Source organism: Harmonia axyridis, chromosome 6 (genome assembly GCF_914767665.1).
Source record: "Harmonia axyridis chromosome 6, icHarAxyr1.1, whole genome shotgun sequence".
NCBI classification, from domain to species: domain Eukaryota; kingdom Metazoa; phylum Arthropoda; class Insecta; order Coleoptera; family Coccinellidae; genus Harmonia; species Harmonia axyridis.
Genome location: NC_059506.1, coordinates 16,739,096 through 16,757,930, shown reverse-complemented (window position 1 = coordinate 16,757,930; position 18,835 = coordinate 16,739,096). Strand labels below are relative to the sequence as shown.

At 34.9% G+C, this 18,835-nt stretch overlaps 1 protein-coding gene across 1 annotated transcript; it reads left to right on the top strand.

Moving 5' to 3' along the window:
- Positions 1-1,203: 1,203 nt before the first annotated feature.
- LOC123681648 (arrestin domain-containing protein 4-like) lies at positions 1,204-18,219 on the top strand. Its single transcript, XM_045619872.1, has 2 exons — positions 1,204-2,025; positions 13,778-18,219. The coding sequence occupies exons 1-2, from the start codon at positions 1,303-1,305 to the stop codon at positions 14,111-14,113; spliced, it is 1,059 nt and encodes a 352-aa protein (XP_045475828.1). The 5' UTR covers positions 1,204-1,302; the 3' UTR covers positions 14,114-18,219.
- The last annotated feature ends 616 nt before the right edge of the window (positions 18,220-18,835 follow it).

Genomic DNA, 18,835 nt, shown 5'->3' with positions numbered 1-18,835 from the left:
AAGTGCTAAAATAGCAGCTGCTCGAGTACATATTGAAAGAGTCAATCAGCGTATTAAGATATTCGAAATTTTAGGATGTAAATTGCAGTGGTCTCTTGTGAAGAAAGTTAAGGATATATTTACAATTGCTTGTGCTATAACCAATTCAATATTTGCAGAACATAGATTTCTAAGGAATTAGATTATTTAAAAATAATGAAATACAGCATTTCCTAATTAGTATGCAGCAAATGTTCATGAATTGATTTTTCAAAAAATTATTTATAATAGACAATCAAAAAATCATACTGAATTTTTTATTTTGAAGTCTTCAAAACTTAGGTACCTTTACCTAATATGTGAATTCCTTAGAAATATTTGGACATGTACTATGAAATTCAATATATATTTTTTTCAGGGCATACTGATGATACTTCTTTATCACATTGTAGTGACTCGGTTTGCTCAAAGATGGCGCCATGGTTGTAATGCGCCACACAACATCGGCCTCGGCGTATTTAAAGGGGTCGACGCGAAACAACCGATTCACTTCTCACCCTATAGTGTAGGAAGATGTGTCTTAGGCAGAGATCGCTGGATAGCCTAACTGAAGAGTTCACCAGCGATCTCGCGACGAAACACAATACCCCCGGGAGAGGGCGCACTTAAAACTTGGCTCGAGAAAGACTCGCTAAAACATTTTATAAATTTATTCAATTGAAATTTCATTAGTCCATAATTGGATAAATAGGTTTCAATATGATTAGTTTTAAGTAGCATAGTTATATAAATTTATTTTCAGAAACATCTTATGTAAATTGAGTTATCTCTTAATGAATAATTGAAAAATGGACATGTGTCTTTCTGTAGTATTCCTAAAAATATTCAATACATTAGCATTTGTAATACTTTTTTGGGATGAATAATTGAAGGGTAACGCGGAATGATCAATTCGGACAATGTCAATATTTATAGTTCTACGTTTGCCCACCTTGGCGCTGCATTCTTATTTTCAGATGCCTATTGAACACAAATAAGTTTTGTATTCAGGACAATACAAATGAAAATTGGAGGCGTCTCAATAAGAAATAAATTTATTTTTATAGAGAATACTAAGCGTTTCAAATAACTAGTTATGAGGATAATTCATAGACCATACCCAATTGGTCGGTTTTCTATGGGTCTATTGCATAGACCTAATATTAATATTAGGTCTATGGTCTATGGGGTCATGGGATAATTAACCTATTTAGGGCGTAAACGAGGAAAATCAATAGACGACGTTTAAGTTGAAAAGAAAATTTAACTCTCAATCGAAGTATTATGAAGGTGAAAGTGATAGTGGATAACGCACCACCTCTATACCCTGGTACCCTGTTACGAGGAAGATTTACATGCACTGTAGATTCAAGTACTCAAATAAGAGCAATAAAAATAAGATGTTACGGAAAAGAATATACAGAGTGGAGAGGTTCAGGAAAAAACGCACCTACATTCGTTGGTACTCATTATTTCTTTCAAATGGAAACCAAATTGTTCGAACCAGAGGATGGTGTTATTAATCCTGGATTTTACACTTATCCTTTTACATTTTTATTACCTCCTAGTTTACCCTCTACGTTTGAATTTCCGTATGGTTATATTAGATACAGTATAAAAGGATTTGTTGACATACCTTTAGCTTTTGATCCAAAAGACAGAGTGGATCTTGCAGTGATTTCTGTACTAGATATAAATACATTACCTGAAAGTCTTCGTCTACCTTGTCAAGCCAAAGATGAGAGTATGATGGGCTGCTGCTGGGTGTATAATACGGAGCCAGTAACTATGGAAGCTCAAATAAATAAAAGAGTTTTTGTAATTGGGGAAACCATTAGGATAAACATGGAAATTAATAATACTAGTAACGATAATGTCGAGCAGTTGGTTGTTAAACTTGTTAGATGTTTTGTTGCACATTCAGAGAATCCTAGGCATGATATGAGATATATAAATGAGGATTTAACAAGCAAAACAATCACTGGTGTAGGGGCACATGGTCAGCAGGTGAGATATCCGAAAAACCCTTTTGCATAAGTTTCAAAATCATGATTTGTTTCAAAGATTTTAAATGTAATTTTTTCATTAAGATTAATCGTAATGGTAACTTTTTCATATTATTTTAAAGAAATAATTCAATCAATAAATGTTTTGCAATGTTGGATTTGAAGTTGCACCCAATGCAATACATATCACATTATTGAAATCTGAAAAGTAAATCTTTTTTTACTAGATGATATATACATAAATTAATTTGCACTTATGTTCAAGTGCAAAGTCAATTGAAATTGATTCCTCGCTTATCACTATGTGAAACATAATTTCAATATTGATATTTGAAAAGAAATTAGACACTTGCCTATACGTTTCACAATTTTTAATAAATATATTTTTATTAAAAATTGATAAACGTATAGTCAAGCTTCTTATTTTTCTTTTATTAATAGTAAAGACAAGTCGCCTCAAAAGAATAGCTGATTTTCATCAACCTTTAATGAATGTTGCATTTGCATTTTTCAAATAAATTTATTTAAAATCTATTCTTGTGATTAAAATCAATGACACTCATAAAAGGAACGAATAACACTTACGTATTACATATTTCGGTTAATTAAATCGGTACTTTCACTCAACTAATTTATTTCAGATACACAACCATATACAACTATTCACAGATACTACTACATTAATTTATTTCCACAACTTATATCTACTTGAGTGTACGGCACTGACCGCCGCTTACGGCTTACGTCGACACTGCCCTCCTCTGCGGCTTCCATTGGTTATATACTGCTGACATCTCTGTCTAGAATAAACTTGATCTTTCTATCGAGCTTTCGGTGCGTCCGGTACCTTCTAGAAAGAGGCAGTGGCGTAGGGCTTGCGAATTCGTTCACTGCCCCCTTCTTAGGCTGTTTAGTCTCTGAACATATCCGGCCCAGTGTCTAAATCTACAGGATTCTCCGTTTCTGCAATTTCCTTGTTCACAGAAATAGCACCCAACGGTCTTCTCTTGAACTTTGATCCTCTCCTCAAAGTCGCAATGCGAACCCAGTTTCTCGTTCTTGAGAGCGTCCTCTCTCATTATCAACCAATTCATGAATGGACGCCTCCTACCGGCGTGAACTTGGCAGCCACTTTTCAGCAGCCGAATTCATTCCAGCAGCCAAACGACCAGTGGCGTCGGTTGAATTTAAAACTAACGAATCGATCTGTTTTTGGGGTGCAACGCAAGAATTTGCTTTTTGAGTTCACTTGAACGACTTCAGTCAAGTTTTTATGACATTTCAATGCACAAAATAATATTATAGATGAACTTGAATTATGCTGATCAATGAAACGACAAGGTATATACAAGTATTTTCACGAATGAAACCTTGAAAAATGTTAAGCCAAGTTGATATTTGGAATACTTACTCTTCAATAGAAACAGAAAAACATATCCGAAGCACATTGATTTGCAGGCCGTCTAAGGGGTAGTTTACACTTGTGAATTTTTCGAAATTTTTAAGAATGACCCTGTCAAAAATGTTTAGCCAAGTTGATATTTGTATTATTACTCTCAAATAGCTAGAGAATAACATATCCGAAGCACATTGATTTGCAGGCGGTCTAAGGGGTTGTTTGCACTTGTTAATTTTTCGAAATTTCCACGAAGGACCGTGTGAAAAATGTTTAGCCAAGTTGATATTTGGCATAATTGATCTTCAATAGCTACAGAATAACATATCCGAAGGACATTTATTTGCAGGCCGTCTAAGGGGTAGTTTGCACTTGTGAATTTTTCGAAATTTTTAAGAATAACCCTGTAAAAAATGTTCAGCCAAGTTGATATTTGTTATTATCAATTGCAAATCAATGTGCTTCGAATATGTTATTCTGTAGTTATCGAAGATCAATTATACCAAATGTCAACTCGGCTAAACATTTTTTACAGGGTCATTCGAGGGAATTTCGGAAATTTCACAAGTGCAAACTAGCCCTTAGACGATCTGCAAATCAATGTGCTTCGGATATGTTATTCTCTACCTATTTAAGAGTAATGATACCGAATATAAACTTGGCTTAACATTTTTGACAGGGTCATTCTGTAAAATTTCGAAAAATTCACAAGTGTAAACTACCCCTTAGACGGCCTGCAAATCACTGTGCTTCGGATATGTTTTTCTGTTTCTATTGAAGAGTAAATATTCCAAATATCAACTTGGCTAAACATTTTTCAAGGTTTCATTCGTGAAAATACTTGTATATACCTCGTCGTTTCATTGATCAGCATAATTCAAGTTCATCTATAATATTATTTTGTGCATGCATTGAAATGTCATAAAAACTTGACTGAAGTCGTTCAAGTGAACTCAAAAAGCAAATTCTTGCGTTGCACCCCAAAAACAGATCGATTCGTTAGTTTTAAATTCTACCGACGCCACTGGTCATTTGGCTGCTGGAATGAATTCGGCTGCTGAAAAGTGGCTGCCAAGTCCACGCCGGTATGCCTCCTTCTCGAACAACTGAGCGTTCAGGTTCTGGTCATAGATATCCTTTCGATTCTCCCAAGTCCCTAATCCAAGCTTCAGGATTTCGATCTTCTCGGCAATGTCTCGGAATGGTTTCAATTGCTGTAAGTAATATTTCCTCCTCTCTGCGCCCACAACAAGATATTTGTAAGCTTCCGCCGTATCTTCCCTCTTGCTGTCAATGTGCTCATTGGTATCTAGGAATTCCTCGACACGTTTCTTGGCCTCTTGCTCTATTAAGTCCACCTTGTCCTTGACCACTTTCAACTCGCCTTCGAAAGCCTGAGGTATTCTGAGCAAATCTTGGTTACTTTCCGAGTCTTGACTATTGGTTTCGTAGCACAAGTCAACCTCTTTCTCGATTATCCAAGAGATTATTTCTTCAGCTCTTCTATCTTACCAAGAGTTCATTCGGAACGTTAACCAGCTCAAAAAGATCCTTCCATTGGGTCTGGACCTCAATCATCTTCTCCTGGATATTGGCGCTATATCTGCATTCAGCTTCGAACAGAGCATTTTCGCTAGCTAAACATGATTGGAGCCTTGCCTCGCTATTCATTATACTAGCGTAAAAAGTGTCGAAGGCATGAATTAGGAGTTCCACATGCTCGACATCAACTCTATGCTTTTCAATTTTGGACTTGGTCATTCTTGGAGCTTGGTGCACTCCTGGAGGAACACGAAATACTGGAAAGCTTTAGAGAGGGAAATTTCTTGATGTTATTTGCATCGTAGTGCTCTATTTTCACAAGATTGCTTCACCTCTGAGATAATTTATCGATCGTTTCCTGGTAAGTTTTAACTTCAGCAGTTATTATTTCCAGCTCTCCCTGCAACATCTGAACGGAAATCTCATCTCTACCAACCTCACTTGTTGCCAGAGCCGACAACTTGTCATAAATCCTAGCCTCATCTTCGCAACTCTCCTCGTAAAACTTTTCCGATTCAAGGGCATCTTGCAACTTCAACATCTTCAGACTGGCCATATCCCTCACCATCACAAATCGATTCTACAATTCCTTCTCTTTCTCACGGATCTCATCATGTTGACCGCCCTATCCATCAAACTTTTTACGATGTGTTCCCTCGTGTTCAGTTCGACCTCCAGCGCCCGATACCTTTTCTGTAAGCTCTGAACCGCGGCAAGATTGATACCTAGGTCCAAAGACGCTGCCAGCGATTTCCTGTCGTTCAACGACTGTACCTCCCCATCTATCTCGTTGATGCTCTCGTAGTTCTCTAGGTGCTGTTAGTACCAATTTTTCAAAGCTGGGTGGCATCTTAAGATGTTGTTGTCTGAAGCCAAGTCGTTTCCGAAATCGTTACTAACTTGAATCTCGACTTCACCTAGCCAAACATCGAACTCTTCGACGGACCTGCTGAAAAGCAGTGCTTGATATGCCTCGGTCGGCTTTTCCCGTTTGATCTGCTTGAGTTCCAATAGTCTCTTCCAATCCTCTTTGATTTCTTCCAGCCTTATGACCATCTCATCTTCGGCATAGTGATTCGAATGTAGCAACTTTCGTCCCTCGTTTATTACGCTTTGCACTCTTCCATCGCTGTCCATAACCTCTGCCTCGAATGTAGAATGCTTCTGGATTTCACTTTTCAGGTCATGAGATTCTCTATAGCTCTCATCTGCCGCTATCTGAAGCTTTTGGTTCAACCAGATATCCACGCTGCAAACATTCTTTAGGAATTTCTGAAGGGCCCTGTATCTTTCAGTTTGTCTCCTGGCTTTCGTCATTTGCGAACGTTCTATTTTCCTATCTGGTAAAGCTTCCATTCTTTTTTAAGCTTTTTGATTATTCTGGTTCCTCTTTTGATCTTCCAATTTCTTCGATACGGCCTCATTCCAAGTATTCTCTAACCTTTTCGTGTTATCCACCATTTTTATACTGTTATCCTCCATGTCATTTTGTAAGAATTTAATGTTATCCTTCATTTCCATAATGTTTTCCTTCAGTTGCTCAAAAGCATTTTAAAAGAATTCCAAGCTTATCTGATTCATTTTCCTAGGCTGCGATCTCGTAACGCATTCAATATGTGGCCACAAAAAAAAATGTTCAAAATACTGTCCACATAACTTTCCACAAGAATATCCATAAAAATTTCCACGATAATGTCCATAAAACTATCTACAGAAATGTCCACGATTTAATTAACTCTCTGTTCGAAAACACGCGAATCTCACAACTGACGCCAATTGTTACGTTTTTCGGTTAATTAAATCGGTACTTTTTACTAAACTAATTCATTTATTATTTATTCATTTATTTCAGATATACTACCATATACAACTATTTACAGATACTGCTACATTAATTTATTTCCACATCTTATATCTACTTGAGTGTACGGCACTGACCGCCGCTTACGTCGACACTGCCCTCCTCTGCGGCTTCCATTGGTTATATACCGCTGACATCTGTGTCTAGAATAGACTTGATCTTTCTATCTAGCTCTCGGTTACTTCTAGAAAGAGGCAGTGGCGTAGGGCTTGCCACTTCGTTACAGTATTGTCCAGCTATATTAAGTTATAGGTTACATCTACTCGGTACAGTTCTTAAAGAAAATCTCTAATCTATTTAAAAAAAAATAATAAAGCTAAAAACGAAAATAGTCAAATTCTTAGAAGCTAAACGAGAGAAATTTTTTGGATTTTGAAAGTTTTGGGGCAAGATGTGTGGCTCATCATCACTATGAATATCCAACAATATCATAGAAGTAACTGCTGAAATATATAAGTACAGAAAAAATAATGGAAATAATATTTTCATTGGATCAAAACTGTAAGGTATATGACGATATTGGTGTCAGACCATGTTATAACCTCTTCCACAGCAGCGCTTGAAGTTATATGTCTCCCTTATTCTTACATGTGAGGAAATGTAGCTTGTTGGAAGCAATACGAATATCCCACAATGGGAATCTCCGTCCGGGAAGCTGGATTGGACATATGGGGATATTGAATCAATTATATTCAATCCTCTTGGCAAAAACCTTGGATTTGATGCCAACTATATTCGATTTCCAAGTGCCCTTTGAAATGGTCATTGAGTACTTCTAGATCCCTGGGAAGGGAGCCCTTTATCTTGCAAACTGAGACACTAGCTGCCTATACTTACACCCAAGAGTGTCTCAAAAGAAACCTCAAAAGTTCTCATCACTACGGACAGCCAGGCCACGCTGAGATCCCTGGAATCGTATAGCCAAGGGTCTCTACTGACATGGGAGTACCATAATATCATAAAGTTGTTGTCTCGTTCTTTTTTCCTTAGAAAAAAAAATTTTGGGCTCGCTGAAGCATGCACCCAAATTATGGTGTTCTTTGTTTATATATTTGTAATTTACTTTTCTCTTCTTTCTCTTGCACCTGGATTTTACCCTACTCCCTCCCTAGGAAATAAGAAAAAGGTTTTATAAGGGGAAATACAAATGAAACATATACTTTGGAGTAATGTTAGTTAACAGATAGCAAAAAGAGGAAAAAAAAAACAATTTTACCCCTGATTTATTCAGAAATTCAATCAACAATTCAATTACTTCTCTTTCAAAAAAATTACCTCATATTAATTTATAGGTAGGGGATAATTTAGTTTTTTTGTCTAGAATATAAAATTTACAGTTATGCCTGTTTTGTTTACAGTCTAGTAGAATATGGGATAGAGATCCCCTTTCGCCACAGTTACAATTAGTACAAGTAGTTGTGACCACTATTAAATATCCATATGAATATACATGGATTAGTATCTCTAGATGGACAAATACATGAATAGATACAATAATCAAAGTTCAGTACAGGTACATCGGAATATTCAGGAACACAAAGTTGAAAATATCATACATACACATTTACTGAGTAGAGATCCTCAGCATCAAAGAATTCTCGGATATTGTAGGCATTAAGTGCAAGAAGAATTTTTTTAATAATTTCTATTTCAAATTTTGCTGGTGGAAGATCTTTCATTTGCTTGGGAGGTTTATTGAAAAGTTTGATAGAGATGTTGATAAAGCTTTTGTGAGTTAAGGTGAGTCTATGTTGTGGGATTATTAGATCATTTCTGTTTCTTGTGTCATATAAGTGAAGAGTATTTTGTTTAGAGAAGTTTTGCTCATTAGTTTTGATATAATATAGACAGTGATATATAAACAACGATGGGAGAGTTAGAATGTTTAAATTTTTGAAAATATGTCTGCATGTTTCAGTATAGGGAGTTAGTGTTATTGCTCTGATGGCTCTTTTCTGCATGCGAAATATTTTTATCCAGTCTGTAGCATTACTCCACAGAAGTATTCCATATGATATTTGGCTTTGAAACTGTCCCATATAGGCTACCCTACAGATTTCCATGGTAGCTGTTTGTGATAGTTTTCTCAATAGGACTTCAAGTTCACTTGTGAGAGCTTGGATATGATGTTTCAATGACAGTTTTGTGTCAAGATGGAGTCCTAAGAATTTCATGTTTTCGATTTCTCCATTAATTTCTCCGAGAGAGAAATTTAGAGGTACTGTTTCGTTTAAATTAAGACTCAACTGGTTTGAGGTGAACCAAGGCTTTATCTGTTCAATTTCTGTTTATTATTTCCGTGTGCGCCTGATAAATAGTGGTGTCGTCAGCATATAAGATGGACTTTGCATTATTCACATTGTCTGAGAAGTCATTCACTCACAGGATGAACAATAATGGTCCTATGATTGAGCCTTGGGGGGCCCCTGTTGATATATTTTGAACTGTGGATCTGACATTATTATATTATACAAGCACCGTTCTGTTTGTTAGGTAGGCCTCAGTGAAATCAAAAGATTTTCCCCTAATGTCATATACAGTCGCCGCCAAATATGTTGGCAAGAACTTGGTTGCGCACAAAACTGAAGGAGGAGCTAATGACTGACTAAGGGTACCTAATAAACCGAAGCGTTCCATTCAGTAGCGTATATATAAAGCATAACGAATTCAATGTCATACTATCGTACTACCTGTATATCTTATTCTGTCAAATAAAAGTACCTGTTATAAATGTAAACTTTTTCTATATTATTCTTATAATAAATGGTTCTACTCTCAATGTCAAATATTATCCTCTGATATTTTTTTTCGTTATCTCGAATAATTCATTGCCGATTCGATTTATTTACCACGCCACTGAGTTAAGCAGTCTCGAAATCAGCAACACCCCAGAACCAATGCCGTAATAGTGCGAAGGAGATAGCATTATCTCTCTCTGCGCCTTAGCTTTGCCATCTTATTTGGCGGCGACTGTAGTTCTAGTTTCCCTAGGAGGATGTTGTGATTGACACAGTCAAAGGCCTTCGAGAGGCTATTTCGCCCCTCTCAAAGGCCTCAACTATCGCAGTGACAAGTTGAGCAATCGCCTGAACAGCAGACATTTTTTTTTCTGAATCCAAATTGCGAAGATGAAAATAGGTTATTTTTATCCATGTATGATGGAAGTCTATTATTGTAAGCTATTTCTATTGGTTTAGACAAAATTGGTACTATTGAAATTGCCTATGGCTGTCTGGGCTATTCTTATCTCCCTTTTTTTGAAAACAGGTATAACCTTTGATTGTTTTAGTTTTTCTGGGAAGTCACCAAGTTCGAAAAATTTATTTATTATAATAACAAGAGGATCTATAATGCCTTCGCCAATGGTTTTCATGAGTTTGTTACTCATGTCATGTCTAGTGCCTTGCTATTAGAGAGATCTCCGAGGATGTCTTTAACTTCTTGTGGAGTGGTAGGGGAAGAAATATTGATTCCCTGCATCTGAACTTCTGTGGTACTAATTCAATGGGATTTATGTTTTTTGGTGGTAACAAGTCGAGAAGAACTGTGGAGATATTCACAAAAAAATTATTAAATTCATCAGGATATATTTTGGAGTCAGTCTTAGTCTTGTTCTTCACATTTCTAGGTTCGTTAATCACTTGCCAGATTGCTTTAGAGTTGTTTGAGGCTTCAACTACCCTTTTTGATATGAATTTTCTTTTTTGTTCTTGAATTTAGTTCCTATAGACTTTTCGTGTTTTCTTTTTCCTCCTCTATGTTTGCCACATTGCCATTTTTGGCTTAATCATTCAGAGAAGCTAGATTCTCTCTGAGTGATCTCAGTGTCTCCCGACGGTGATCTATATATGCAGAGCACTACGATGTTGATTGTTTTCACTTCAATAGCTGATATCTCACAGTGAACGTCCATTGAGAGACAGTCAATGTTCTGAAGTTTTTTTGTTTTATTTTGGGATTTCTCATAAATCATCACACCTTCGTGATTACTTCTTATTCTGCAGTAGCTGTTCGCAAGGGAGAAGTTTTCTATTTGGTAGTATTCAATGATACCCCGATGAAGCCAATGTTCACATACACAAATTATATCTAGATTTTCATTTTCGATGAAGAGTTCAAATTCCTCTAGTTTATTCTGTAGACTTCTTATATTTATGAAAAGAGTGTTTAGTTCATTGTTTGTTGCTCTGTTGTGTGTTACATTCCTCAAAAATCCTCGCCGTTATAAGACTGCTGTTTTCTGAAGTCGTATCTTTTGACTCCAACACCTCGGGACCAGAAGTTGGGATTATACATCTGCCTTCTTTTTTGGAGAAAGGTGCTACTACTCTGAAACATTTGTTTTTTCTGCATTTGTTGGGAGTTCATGAATTGTTAATTCCACATTCTCAAAATGTTGTTTATTATTTATGTAGGCCCTTATTTTTTCCTGAGTGACGTGTCTCATGCATCTGTATAGCTATAACCATAGTTTCTTTTCTACACCTGAGAAACCCTCATCTTCTTCTTGTGCTTCATTAGTACCCAACATTTTTGGTGATACTCTCTTCTTTCTCCTGTTCATGGAAGTTTTCTGTATCTCCTTGTGTTCCAGAGATCGGATGCTCAGTTTCAGGTTTCTTTGGTTTTGTTGAATTTTGTTGCGGTTTGTGTCGGTGTCGGTATATCTTGTCGATATGTTGCAACACTCAATCTATTAGCAGAAGGATCAGCACTATTTTATTTAGTTTTCTGGCTGTATAGGGGCTTTCTATGTTCACTGACTGGTCCGCCGTTCTGTTGTTCTTGATAGAGAACGTTTAGTTTATAGGTTAGGTCTGCGATCTTTTCCACAAGTAGAGCGTTGTTTTCTCGTAGAATGACATTTTTTCTCATGATTGCCAGTACAGGCCTCGTAGTAGCACGTTTTCTCGTTTAGTAGCTGTTAATTGGAAACTTTTGTCGTCATTTGTGTTCTTAACCTCACAACTCTTTATTCTCGTTTCATCCACAGATGTAAACTTCACTCTTTCTGACCAACTTTTGTGAAAAGCTGCACAACAGTTTACACAGATAATTGTTGAACTCTGTTTTGTTTTGCAACACGTGTAGTTAGCTTTATTATTTAATGAGTTTGCAGGAGCAATTTTTGGATCGCCCGCGGCGCCTGCCATCTTTGATCTTCTGTCTGTATATCATCAGTTAGAGAGTATATGCTTATACCTACTGAATGGGTGGAGTTTTCTATTTTAATGCAGATGTCTGTAAAGATCTTATGATAACTCTCAAATTTCTCATCGCAAAAATAATTGAATTTCAAATTGACACATATGTCCTCTTTTTATGATGGGGGAAAGAGGGTGTTACATGGGAAAGCATGTTGGTCATATTCTAAGGAACAAAATGGTATTGATGTTCCAGAATGAATTTTCGAACTATGCGACAGAATATTTTCATAGGCTTTCAAATATATTGGTTTCTGATCATGACGGAAAAGCGTTTGTTTGGTATGTAGTTTATTGACACTTTGGATTATGGAACTGAAATTTATTGGTAATATATTTGAATGCTAGGATGATGAATCTTCTCTTTTCTAGAGGGAGCTCTCCGCATTCGGATAAAATTACATTAATGGGTGTAGATTTCATATATCCTATCATAACACGAAGAGCCTGATATTGTGTACAGTCCAATTTTTTACAGATTTTGTTTGGGGCATTTTCCCAAAATAATTGGGCCATACTCCAAATGAGGTCTTATTCAAGCTGATTAAAGTAATAATTGGTTTTTTTGGTTGAGATACCCACCTAAGGGGTCACGACCAAAAAACTTTCATGCAATAATAATATTATATACACTGGGGAAATAAATGAAAGGATGAAAATAAAATTTGAAATAAAAAATTTCGATAAAAATGGTCCAATCGGAATATTCATCTTCGAATCATATGGAAAACCTAGGCGTCAAATCTGCAAAGTACATGTTATGCTTTATTATATCCCTTGTCGTTCAACACTTCTATTTTTTTCCGTTTTCTTGTGTACCTATTTAAGTCATAGCTGCAATTTATCTCACTACAAGGTCACAAGGATAATTGTATACATTACGGTCTAGTGCCGCCTCCAGGACCGGCATACCGGACCATAAAACACCATCTGGTATCAATTTTGCTCATTCTCAACATCAAGTGAGAGGTAGTTTTTCTATATAATTTAACATGTAATTCTGTAAATAATGCTATTTTCTCATTTCTTGTTTTAAGAATCAGGGTGAAACTAGAAACAATAGTTTGGCTGTTTTTGCGCATTTGGTTTTGTCGCTAATGAAATTAGTGATGAGCTTTTCTTTTAAATACATTTTAAAAACAGATACTGGTAAAGAAATGCAAATATGTGTTGTGTACAGATTTCACAACCTTCTCAAACTCGAGTTAATAATAATATAGATAACTTCTTGATTAAAATAGGGATAATCTAGGGGATAATAGGAAAATAAGGAATTCTAGTGGTAAATAATCCCGAACATACTCTTTCATTTTGAATGCAGCATGCAATTTTTATCTAATTTTTTGATTCTTCAGGAAATCCTAGGCTAGCCAGATTTGAAAATAATACAATAATTCAATAATAATTAGGTTTTGCATTCAGAATAAGAGAGTTGGTGTCTATTTCTCATAGACATATCTGTGTGAAGAGTATTTATTGAAAAAATGCGTGACAAATAACAAAAATCCACGTGTCCTAACGTTTTTATGACACGCCGTAATCAATTTTTTACCTAATTTATTCCATTTCACCACATTTCACCGAGGATTAACCAATTGATCCAAAGCAATGGTTTTCAATTACAATTTTATAAGATGAGAATATTATATTCTATGACTGTTTTTGAGATACTTTCCATTTTGTCTGAGTCCTTCTTTTCATTAATCATAATTAATGCTGGGAATTCAATCACATAAATAAATTATTTCAGACATATGATGTGAATCTTCAGATACCTCATGATCTAGCTGTTCCTAACATGGTAGAATGTCAACTTATAGAATCAATTTATCGTTTAGAAGTTACTGCCAGCACTTCAGGGTTGAATAGAGATTTGAATTTTGTGATCGCAGAAATAAAGGTAGGACATATAGAAGGACCTCTTGAGTCTGTTGCTTCATCCAGTTCTTATCCAAATCAATCTTCATACACTTCTACATACATCCCACAAACGTCAGGATACCCTTATCCTCCAAACGAAAAGAGTAAGAATGCTATAGGTTTTGAGGCAAGAGATCCTAGTGCACCCCCAGCCTACAATGAATGAATGAAACTGAAATGATGTATGAAATTTGCACAAAAATGATCTTTGCTCCTTACACTAGACCATAACTGTCCAAAATCGAAAATCCAAAATTTTCATCAAAATCATTTAGTGCCAAGAGATCAATTGCAATTTCTGAACAAAAATATTTTGCAACTTTATACGCCTTAGCAATACATAGTAGAACCAGTTGAGAAATGATTGTTGATCTATCTCACTATTCAAAAATTTGAAAAAAAGATTGTGTTTTGTGAAGTACTTCATCGACGACAAAATATACATACCTATATAAAAATACATTTAATTTCACAAAAATTAAGAACCGAAAATAAGCTAATTTTGATATATTTGTTAGCAAAATTGCTTAGACACATTGAATAATAAAATACAATTTTTTTATGTTAATGCCTCTTGTATTAGTAGAATTGGTATTAACAGAAATTGATGTGGCAGATATATCGTGTTTATAAAAATTCGTTTTTCACATCAGTACTTAAATGGACAATAATTGATTGTGTCTCTACGCTCCTCCAAACAATTTTTTTGATGAGTAAAACATTCTTATTGCTTTTGATACTATTGTTGTATGGTCTGATGTGGTCAGCAAAGATATCCGTTGCATTATATATATTGCATGACTGTAATGGAATTCCAGTAACTTCTTTCATGTGTTTGCTAATATATTCTTCGCTATTCTTGTAGAAATGGGTATCTAGTATTTAGTTATTATTTTTTATTTGATGGTTACCAACTAGTTAAGTTGTAGAACGAGTTGATAATTTCAAATGTTGTTCCAGCATCTATTTAGATGTCGAAGTCAAATTCCTTTTATTGTATATTCTAAATTCAACAGTAGTCAGTTAGGTCTGGGATTTTGGTAGATCTCATAGAGGCATAGAAAAGTCAGGTTAAAAAATACATGATATTCATAATATTCTTATCTTTTGATTTTATATGGATTTATTAAATACAAAATTAATTTCATAACGCTAGAATTTTAGCTTTCTTAAATATAGATAACTAATCTACTTACTATGGTTGCAGTACTGAATGGAATGCAAATTATTTGCAAAATATTTTTGCATCTTGAAGATATTGGAATATTATAATAATTACTGACAGTTATTGTTATGAATTGTATTGATATGTGTGGATGAATATATTAGTACACATATGTAGGGCCGTCGCCAGTCATTTTGGCCCTCCAGCAAAATAAAATTTCGCCGCCCTGTTTTTCCGCATTCGAATATTCGATTTCATTAATATTGGCGCTAGGAAGTTTATTTTATTTCACTACAAAGTGTAATATTTTCACTAAGAAAAATTTTTGGTGCCAAAAAGTTTGTCATGTTTTATTAAGCGACTTTGCGCCTCTACAAGTTGCCGCCCCGGCAAAATGTCTGGTATGCCGGTCCTGGCGGCGGATCTACATATATGTTCTTTTGTACATTGTAGAATTAGGTTTTTGTTACCCTATGCAGCCAGAACAGACCTTGATTAATGTTTGTTTATTGTTTTCATGTGGGAATTGAAATATTTGTTTTTTTTTTAATTTTTAATGACCATTTGCTTCACTTTCAAACTGGGCAGAATTTTTTTTTTGTCAACCAATATTTAGTATACAAGGCGATTTATCAGCTCACCGACCAATTCTGCCATATGGAAGGTCATGTAATTCTAACAAAAAAAAAAAAAGATTATGGCATCATATTTCTGCTTTCAATTAAAGGAAATAAATGACTTCAAAAGTATAATTCATGTCTATTGATATGATTTATTAATAACAAAAGAATATGCTTCGAAACAAGCGTAAATACACTTGATAGTTTATTGTCAGTAGGTATTCTAATTATTGTCGTGTTCTGTTACACTAAAATTGCAGTATGAATTTAAGACTTGGTATAGTGTATCCAAAGTCACTTGGACGAAGCCAGAACATTTCAATTCTGCTAGGGTTGTTCAAGTTTCCAGAAATTCTTTTGTGTCAGTGAATTTATTTATTAATTATATCAAGTATACATATGTACGCTTGGTTCTAAGCATCCATTTTTGTTATTAATAAATCATATCAATATCAATGAATGAAACTTTTGAGGCCATTTATTTTCTTGAATAATTAAAATCGTACATATGCTCCCATAATGTTATTCTGTTAAAATTACAGGATATTTCATACGGTGAAGTTTGTCGGTGAGCTAATGAATCACCCTGTATATTGTTTCTATATTTTTTTTTCAGAAAGTATTAGATACATCTATATTTTGACTTTGATCCCAGTAACTAAACCATTATTTTATTTAGACTACACACTACTCTTTAAACTTTTCTCTATCCAACAGAAATATCGGATTCAAGGATAATTCAAGTAAGGCAACAACAAATAACATGAGTTATTTGAGTTGTTCTATGTGTTGCCATTGAATGTTGAATTATTCAGTATTGCCGCATGCGATGTTTGTCCTTCAACTACGTGTACTTTATGCATGTAAGAATGTGTAGCATACTTCTCTAACCCATTCCATTCAGATAACTTCTCTTCCTAAACTATAAAGGCAGTTGCTTTTTTGTGCTTGAACAGAAAAAAAGCAATTTTGGCGGATAAATACGTGTATTATTGTAGATTGATGATCATTTTATTCATTGTTGATAATACTACTGACGCCTTAGACATGAGAGCTATTGGATATTGGTGGTATTAACTACCCTTCTATGACGGTCAGCATGCCAAATAGTAATTATTTTTTTGGAGACTGTAAGATAAATGTCGAATTTTGTTTAAAAAATATCTTAATAATTTGAGACAGTCATTTACTGGTTTAAAGTGTCTGCTATTGATAGTTTGGAATATTCTGTTAAACATTTTCAGAGGTTAGCGTCTATTATTCAGCTGTGTTTGAAGGGCTAAGCAACAAAGCTTAACCAGAATACCAGAATAGGTGTTCCTAACTTATTATATGTCTTTAATCATCCTAAAAGTACTTACCTGTTTGTGCTAGCAGGAAATCTTCTTTCTAATATCTAAATACAAAAATCTGGGCGTATCTTCTAATAACCAGAATTTTTACTTGAAATGCTATATGTTTTAAGGCGATAGCTGAGAAATTATTTTGTTGGTTGTGTCCTTATAATCCCCAAAGGTACTTTTCGAGAGGTTAGTGTACCAAACTACTTCCCAATTTGCACTTAGTCAAATTTATGATCTGAAGATAATACTGTTCAATGTTTTCACGACTTTTGCTAGCTTACTCACTTTGTGATTTTATTATATTGTTGTTACATTCGTTTATACACTGTTTTACTTCTGATAGATTTTATACAATTTCTTTTGTTGAAAAAGTTAAAGTTGTAAAAGACTCCTGGCATCTTCTTTTGAATACCCGAACTACCTGAATTTCAGCTATAAGCTCTCAAAGCTCTGTGGGATTGTTCAGAAATTCTTATGTCCATGGTATTTTAAACATCAGTATACTCATACTGGTAATAGGCGATCATAGTTTTTCATTCATGTTGAAACGGTGGAGGAAACCCCTTTTTTTATCAGATTATTCAATTGTAGGAATCCTTTGAAATGGTTAATAACATTTATTTACAAATAAGATTTGAAGTTTCAACTTCCTTATGACTGTATTTAACTGACCATCATCTGTAGTTCTCTGAAACGTACTAGAAACTAAAGGCTATATAAATATAAACCGATTGTAAAATGGTTTTTGTGACGTTGTTTATCTATTATTACTCGCTTTTGCTCCCTTTTGGCTTAGTTACTTTGTTTAATTTTCATAACTTCGGAAATCCTAACTACTGATTAATCCTTATTAAAAAACTGGACCGATGTTGTTGGTTAAAACAGAATTAAAAAAAAAAAAACGGTTCGAAAGTTTTTATTATGTAGCAATATAAAAAAAATGTCCTATAATGTAATAAAGTCCAGTACAAATTTCCATTGTGTTGTTCGCAAGGGCAGTGGATAATCGATTTATTAACTGTTTTTTTATTACGATGGCAATTTGCTCTGCCTCCAAAACGCGACAGCTGGGCCCCCTGCACCCTCTATGGGGACTCGTCTGTCCTCAACATCATGCATTACAAGCTAGTCCGCGCTTACAAGGTACTGCGACAAAAATATGAGGCAACCAATGGTGCATTCCTAAATTGATTCTTTTCTTATGAATTCCTTCATTTGAATTTGTATATATGGTCTTTAGTTGTGTCTAACTTCTATCGTTTTAAATCAATATTTTTCACACAATTTTGTTAAAAATATAAGGTTATTGCTCTCGAGTCGGGGGCTCGTAAAATTTTTCCTTACCACCCTTTAGTTCAGAAAAACTGGAGATAAATAATCTACCTCCAATCTCTGTCCGTACTAAAAAAACCAGTTCAGAAAAATCCAGTGTCGAGTTATAATCTATGACCAAGAAACTTCTGAAGATACCTACGGCAGTTGTAGGCAAAACATTATCTGATAAACCTATACGACCACGGCTAGAAAGCCCGGACTTATCTAACTGTATCGATTTATTATTCTAATGTCAGTAAATTCTCTTATTTTGTTCAATCTAGTCTATAATATGGATCAAGAGGAATATTCTATGAAATACGGGTTTTTCATTAATCCATACTAACATTTATTTAGTGCCTCATTGAAATTGCGCATCCATTCACGATTTTTTAGAGGGTTACTATTTATTTCGATTTGAAAATTGGTTGGAACATTTATTTCAT

Coding starts and splice junctions, on each gene's coding strand:
- LOC123681648 (XM_045619872.1), top strand. CDS start 1,303: ATGAAGGTGAAAGTGATAGTGGATAACGCACCACCTCTATACCCTGGT. Junction 2,026..13,777: donor TAGGGGCACATGGTCAGCAG/GTGAGATATCCG, acceptor AAATTATTTCAG/ACATATGATGTGAATCTTCA.